Source organism: Siniperca chuatsi, linkage group LG16, assembly GCF_020085105.1.
Source record: "Siniperca chuatsi isolate FFG_IHB_CAS linkage group LG16, ASM2008510v1, whole genome shotgun sequence".
Lineage (NCBI taxonomy): Eukaryota > Metazoa > Chordata > Actinopteri > Centrarchiformes > Sinipercidae > Siniperca > Siniperca chuatsi.
The window spans coordinates 7,648,905-7,656,641 of NC_058057.1; the positions used below are offsets into that span (position 1 = coordinate 7,648,905).

General features: G+C 38.1%; 1 protein-coding gene across 1 annotated transcript; it reads right to left on the reverse strand.

Annotated features, from left to right (window-relative positions):
- Positions 1 to 1,202: 1,202 nt before the first annotated feature.
- Positions 1,203 to 3,744, reverse strand: sf3b6 (splicing factor 3b, subunit 6). The gene is made up of 4 exons (XM_044170416.1): positions 3,588 to 3,744; positions 2,776 to 2,894; positions 2,031 to 2,169; positions 1,203 to 1,821 (listed from the first exon to the last, which is right to left on the reverse strand). Exons 1-4 carry the CDS (start codon positions 3,615 to 3,617, stop codon positions 1,732 to 1,734), a joined length of 378 nt encoding a protein of 125 aa, XP_044026351.1. The 5' UTR covers positions 3,618 to 3,744; the 3' UTR covers positions 1,203 to 1,731.
- Between the last annotated feature and the right edge of the window lie 3,993 nt (positions 3,745 to 7,737).

The window sequence follows — 7,737 nt, forward strand, 5'->3', positions numbered from 1 at the left end:
TACTTTTAGCTAATTAATTCAACTGTTTAGCCATTATTTTTAGCTATTAACTATTTCAACTGACACACAAATTTGTGGTACTTGCACTTTACTTAAGCATTTCTATTTTATGTTATACACTACATTTCAGAGGGAAATATTGTACTTTTTACTCCACTACATTTATCTGACTGCTATATTTCCTTTGCAGATGTAGATTTACAAACAAAACATCAGTGTATAAAATATTCCATATTATAGAATAAACTACCCCAACAGAGTATACATCTGTCAAAATTAGCCCCAGCTTTACCATCTACAACATAAAAATGCGCTAATGCATAAATTATATTAATCCATTAATATAATACATAAACGTAATAATATAGCACTCACAGCGGCCATTGTTCTGTCTAATGAGTACTTCAAAATGTCAGAAAATTGTGACAAAATGCCCATCACAACTTCATTAAGCCCACTGTGAAGTCTTCAAATGTCCTGTTTTGTCTGACCAACAGTCCAAAACTCAAAGACATTCAGGTTACTATCATATAAGACAAAGAAAATCAGTAAATCCTCACGATTGAGAAGCTGGAACTAGTTAATGTTAGGTACTTTTTGTTTCAGCTTTACTTTTGATACTTCAGGTACATTTTGCTGATAATACCACTGTACTTTTACTTTAATAGCACTTTGAATGCAGGACTTTTACTTGTAGTTGATTTTTGTTTTTAATATATATTGTGGTATTACTACTTTTACACAATCTGAGTACTTCTTCCACCACTGAATCCGTCTGTAAAGACTTGCTGTTAGTTGCTATGAAAAATGACATGTTAATGTCACCAAGGACACCAGGATGACACTCTGGGATCAGCTGCATTAAACCACAGAGTACAGCTGCCCACACATCGCTGTAGTAACTCCTTTTTACTCTGTACAGAAAAACAAATCAGTGGAAAGCCTGCAATGTTCACACTACCACTAATTATAGGGTTCACTTGGAGGCTTGTGTTCTCACACACACATTTACAGCAAACTCCAAACTAAAACCCGCAGGGACTGCATTATCACAAGCTGTTTGAAGCATTAGGCTAACCAAGAATCAGGCGACCCCCTAACCCGTGTGCAAATGTGGAAATGCATACAGTCCATCGACCTCAATGGGTTCACACTTCCACTTCATTACATCTACAGTAACTAAAAAGGGAGGAGACAGGAGCTTTTAGAAAAGGAACATTTATTTTAGAGGAACCATATACATGGTGATGACCATGGTTAGCTTTAAATTAAAAGACTGTAGAAGTATGAAAGGAGTGACAATTAAAAGACTGAAAAATAATCTGCTCTGGCAGATTTTAACATATTACCCACGGTGAATACGATGACCAGGCACTATCTAAATCCTGGTTTCTGCCTGTCAGTCCCTTTGACAGGAACACCAACCAAAACGTTGAAGTCCTATTCTGTAAAACATACTGATGAGTGAATTTTGAGAAACAGCATGTGACTGGCACACAACAACTCCCTGCCCTGATGTTGACTGACATACTGCCAGTCTAACCAGTATTCACACGTATTTGATGATGGAAATAATAAAACAAAAAAATATCTAACCCATCTTTTCGACAAGACCTTTAAAAAAAGAATATTTTCAACAATTGTATGAATAAATCATTACTAGCATAAACCATGTGCAGGGTGTAGACAGAAAAAGAAAAATTCTGGACATGGGGGGGGGGGTCCGAAACGCTACTTTGGAGGGTCTGTGTTGATGCCATATTTCTCTTTTAGAAGCTTCAGCTGTTCCTCTTTCTTCTTTGTGTCCATCTTCTGGAAAGCCTGCAAAGAGTTGACAAACAGAGAAAACTAAATTAAATTTGGAATAATTGCATGAACATATACAGTATGTTCATATTTTCTAAAGATTAAAGACGTATAATGTTTTTCAATTCTCAAAACTATATTTTTGTTTGATATTTACTACAACATTTTCCATGATTGCCCTTTGACCCGACGATGCCTTCAGACACCGTAATGCTCATACATACTCTGTTTGCATTGTAGTAGAGGACCACCAGGTAACGGTTGCAGACATTGAAGCCTGACAGATGGTCACAGGCGTTCTTGGCATCAAAGATATCTTCATAAACCACATAGGCCGTTCCTCTTGATTCGGGTGTGTTCCCTCTGAGAAGCAAGAAAAAATAAAACACACAGGAAGTGACTACTCAGACAGTGACTGTCAAGAGTCCCACAGGTGTTTAGGGGAATGTAAAGTGTACATGTAACATAAAAAAGACATTTTAGTGGAACCAAAGCAGTTAAGAATCAATTTTACGTAGGACATTATATGTAAGTGTATATGGGCAATACTGATTTCATTCTTGCTGATCTACAAATCTGTGCAGCATCAACTGTGGCAGATGCAGGCTAAAATATTCTGACCATCCTCTTTCAGGCAATGTTTTCCTGCTATCTCTATAAAAAGTGTGATTCGCATCCATCTGCCCTTTTCAAGAGATAAAACTTTTGAGTAGTAGAGATGCGTTAACATGTGCCTCCAAAAAATCTGGGAGAGGGAATTCAAGTACTAGTTTTGTATCCATTTAAGCTTTAGAATGGCACTGAAAAAGCCCCATAAATTGATGGGGGTTGTGTGTGTGTCACTTTAATAACATTACATGTCATAACAACACAACCTAAACTGACCACCCTCATTCACACACTCACACTTCCTTTGGCTCATTTGGCCTATGTGAACCCCCCAGAAATCGACAGTGTATAAACACTTACGTTCTGATTTGACGTATTGGTCCATATTTCCCAAAGATATCATACATTTCCTCAGCTGTGATCTTGTAAGGAAGGTTCCTGACGTACAGGATTCTGTTCACCTCAGGAGGTAATCGTATCTGCAGCACAAAGTAAGAAAAACAGATGAGTTAAACTTCTTTTTAGACAACAGGTTAAACCACAGAGAAGTCAGAGCATGCAATAAACTTATAGCCGACAAAACGTCCCGACCACTGCTAAGGCAATTCCAATTAAAAACAATAGTTCATGCCACACATATAGCATACCTTCAGAAAGAATCTAATGGAAACCCAAGACTGCGGTAAATGCTACACATTTATTTGACTCTTTAGTTGTGGGATGACCACCAAGTTATCTTCTTGGCAATCAAATCCATATTAATAATGATTTTAGTTTCCCAGAGGCCATATCACCCACCCCTAGATTAGATTAAGTAACGTTACTATGTTGAAAAACCAATAACCAAGTGTAGCTAACACATTAGCAATTTTGGGGCAACGATGTTAAAATGTTTGCTTAAGTGTACATGTTGCCACATTCTAAAACAAAATAATTTCAGACCGCAGATGGTCCCAAATAAGTCACCTAAATAAATATGTGTTTTAATGTTATTGTCTATCAAAAGCTGTCTCAATAAAAAGCAAGAACGCGGAAAGTTTTAGGCAGTGTGATTGTTTTCATTTCGTTAGTAGCATGCTAACGCTGGGTGACGCTAGCTTCTAGCCTAACCAAGCTAAATATTATTAGTTATATTAATCACAGAACACACCCGCCGACTCGCTCAAACTTACATTAGCGCGTTTCGCAGCTTGCATAGCCATGGTGAAATATTATTATGTGTAAATCAGACCGCTGAACACAAAACACGCAGTTTCCCAGCTCTTCACTCTTCCCGTCAAAATGGCAGCGATCGTAAGCAAGTGACGAACTTCCGACTGGACGCAAATACGGTGCGGTGCTGCTCAATATTAGTGCTGCCCCCTGCAGGATGGCTGTAGATTTTATCACAGCACTCCACAGATGAGACCAACACTGATGCTAAAACCACCTTTAACTCCATAATGCTTTGTTTACAAAGACAACAACCTATATATTTTGAATGCAATTTGAATAAGACACATGTTTGGGCCGTGCAGCAGTGAAACACAATTATTTTATTATCTTCTTTTACAAACTTCAGATACCTACAAAGGACCCTATTGGAGTCTTTAGAAATGAGAAGTAGACACAATCTCTCATGGCTATGCCATTTTCAAAAATTACCTGTTCTTGAAAACTGCATTTCACAGTAGGAAAAGCGCAGGTGTAAATAATAAAATACATTTTGGCTGAATTCCATTTAGCTGCTTTGGTTTCTGGAATTGTGCATGCTGGCTCACAGTCACACTGTCATGGCTTACTGGGACACTTAAATATAGTAGAGCCATCTTTAACGTTATTAGTAACACCTTATCCTGCTATGACAAGTCAAAATGTCTGCTGTGATAAGTGCGTGTTGTATACGTCAGTCACGCTAGACGATCATTTTCAACAAAATCCTTCCAGAAAACTGTCCAAAAAGGAAAGAAAAGATGATAAATACAATTTCCGCCTTTGTGGACTTTGAGTACACGAAGGAGGAAGTGAATTAATATTGTTTTGTGCACTGACCACAGTGAATAAGCAAGGTATCACGTATCATTTAATGTACAGGGCTGTAATTTATGTTTCAATAAAAGAAAAAAATAATAAAATTATGTTGAAGGTGCTTATTAAAAAGTGTAGAGTATATTTTTTTGATGTTGGCACACTTTCAATGGATGCAGTTGAATTTGCAAATATGAAAAGAGCATAATTCCTAATCTTAGTTTTATTAGTTTATTGGACACATCAATGAGGAGAGCAAGAGTTGATTAGCTCAAAATCACAATGTGCATGAGAGGACATTATGCCTAATATATCACTACTGGGAGTGCTAACACAATACTACATTGCATGACAAGTATTGGATAAGATGCATGCACACACAGAAAAAGAAAAAAATATATAAACATATTCTTAGAATGATGTGTTCAGTAAGTAGATTCATGCTTGTGAGCTAACAAACAAATCAAGAGCAAAAATGTAAAAAATAAATAAATAAAAATACTCATTGATTCATCTAAAGAGTCAAGATAAAATGTCAGCTAAAATGCCTGCGAGCAAAGCAAATGTGCCCCAAATCTGCAAGTACCAAGGGCGGAAGTAGATTTAAGCATAAGAGCACCGTTAAGGTATATTTTATATCACATTTTCTACTAAGTTATATTTTTTACATTAAAACTCTACCAAATCCCTGCAATGTGAAAATAAACATCCAACTGTGCAGTAATTTGCATCTGAGTGAAAAATAAAGTGAAAGAAAGAAAGACAGACAGACTCTGTGTCAGAACGAAAGCCAAACATTTTGCATCCAAACAGCTAAAGGTGCATTATGTTTCTGGGGACTTGGTGGAACAAACTGAATATTGGACTTCAAATTCATGGTCAAATCACATGAAGCAGTAACAACTGAGGGCTGTCTTGCTGCCATTCTTTTGGGAATGGACAATCAAGAGATGGCAGGAGATCATATCCCATCTAATCCATCCATCATTTCCCCTGCTGAATTACACCACTAGAGGGAGCCAATGCGCCATCCTGAACTAAAAGTGCAGCTCTGGTGAAACAGAATGTACACACAAGTGTGGCTTGCTGAAACCAGCACATTCTCTTAAAAAGGTAACTTGACTCCTGAAACAGTGACTCCAGAGACACCTGAAAGATTTTGTGTTATTTTTTGTGACAGCTGTCCTACCAAAGCACTCTGAATATAATACAGCAGAAGTCTGTGGGCTTCATTTGGAGAAAACTGCTTCTTGTACAGGTGGCTGGATTTGGAATCAGCATTAAACATTATGATATTTATATTTATTATTTATATTATTTGGTGAGACACTTTTATATACACGTTATACTACATTTCAAATTACATTTCAAACTCACTCTTTTTCTCTCTCTTGCACGCACACACGTCAGTGAAGTCATGGAAACAGAATGATGAAGTGGCCGAGGTTATGTGCTGCTGTAGAACTTAACTGGAGCATGACTGCAGAAGCGAAAAAACAACTTTACTTGTGGAAACCCGAACTCGTGTAAGAACTGCTGGGAAAATGGCTTTCGATGAACAAAGCCCTCAGAGAGAAACACCTGCTGATTGGAGTCACACATGATTCAGACAAAAATCACGCAGGTAGGAGTTTGCAAACTCTATAAATAAACCACATAGTCAGTGTGACCTCAGAGTATCTGAACAAAAACCTGTGGAACGTCCTGTTCTCTGAGTCTCATTTCCACCATTAAGACTTAACACTGATACTAAGAGGCAATAAAACATAAAGAGCAAAATCCTCCATTTAGTAAGTGTTCATTTTGGTTTCCTTTCTTTTTACAGTTCTCCCCAGAAAGCAAGCCAACACTGGTACAATATAGAACTTTCTCTACAGCAGGACAATAACAGTTCTATCTGAAATTCAGCTCCAGTCTTGGTGTCACTGCTGATGAGACGAGTCGGATCCGTCCTGCTGTCCAGTGACTGTGGGGCGGCTGTGGAAAAACTCCCTCTGTGTTCCCTCCGCACTCACATTTGTACACCAATTCTGTCTGCTGCAAATCAGACACAACAGGCACTGTGTTATGAGCTGAGTAACAAAACCAAAACCTGCGTGTGTGTGTGTGTGTGTGTGTGTGTGTGTGTGTGTGTGTTCAGCCAGTGATGATGTGACTGAACGAGGACAGGTAGATCTCACCATCAGGTACTTCTGGAGCATCTGTTCCACGGAGCCTCCAGGAACCAGGGCCAGAGACCTCCTGTCTTTTTGACTGGGCCCCACACCTGCACATTAAAGGAACAATACACTTAAAAAAAAAAATGATACAGCCACAGAGGTCAGGACCAGACCTCCTGCTGGACCAGACCAGGGGCGTTTCTTGACCAGATTATGAGGGGGACAAAGGGAGGCACCAGCATCACACCTGTTGGGTGAGGTTCTGCATTTCAAATCTTTATATTTCTACTATGTTTATTAATTTGCACCAAAATACCAAAGCAAATTCCTTGTATGTGTTAACTTTGCAATAAAGCAAAGGTAGTCTGAACGGTCACCAAGTAAACTCAATTCAATTCAGTTTTATTTATATAGCGCCAAATCATAATAGAAGTTATCTCAGGGCATTTTTCATATAGAGCAGGTCTAGACCGTGTTCTTTATAATATTAATAAAGAGTAAACAAACTCAACAGACGGGTGCTGTATGACACTATTGGAATAACTGCACCCTTAGTTCATTATTGTGCGTTGGCTCAACCTAGTGGTGCAGTTCAGCAAGGGAAATGAATTGGATGGGGAGGCACAGTATGTATTTATGTTACCATGTGTTCTTGAGCCATATCTGGATTGTCCATTCCCAAATCATGGCAGCAAATAGTTGCTTTTACTGAAATGCAAATGGTTGCAGTTTGATGTTTATTGTCCCATTGCAGGGACTCATTTGATTTGAATTTTTATATTAAAAAATATAATTGATAGAGCTTTAATGCATAAATAGTCTACTTTGTATCTATCTTTGGTACTTGAAGATTTGGAGCAAGTTTGTTTTGCCTGAGACTCTGAAATGTGGTGTCTCATGAAAACACACAGCCTCAAAATTGTGCTCATGTGCATTATTGAATAACATGTCTCTTGTTGCTTTCCATCTCTAAAACCGAAGCTTTTAGGCAAGGGAACTCCTCCAAATCAAATGTCATAAGACCATCCACACCTTTGGAGATGGCAGTTTGGGCAACATGCGACATAAAAACAGAAGATGTTTTTGTCCTTATTATAGTACTCCTTCAGTGGTAGGTGTGACAATTGAAATTAAAATTTGAAAAATGACATGCTGA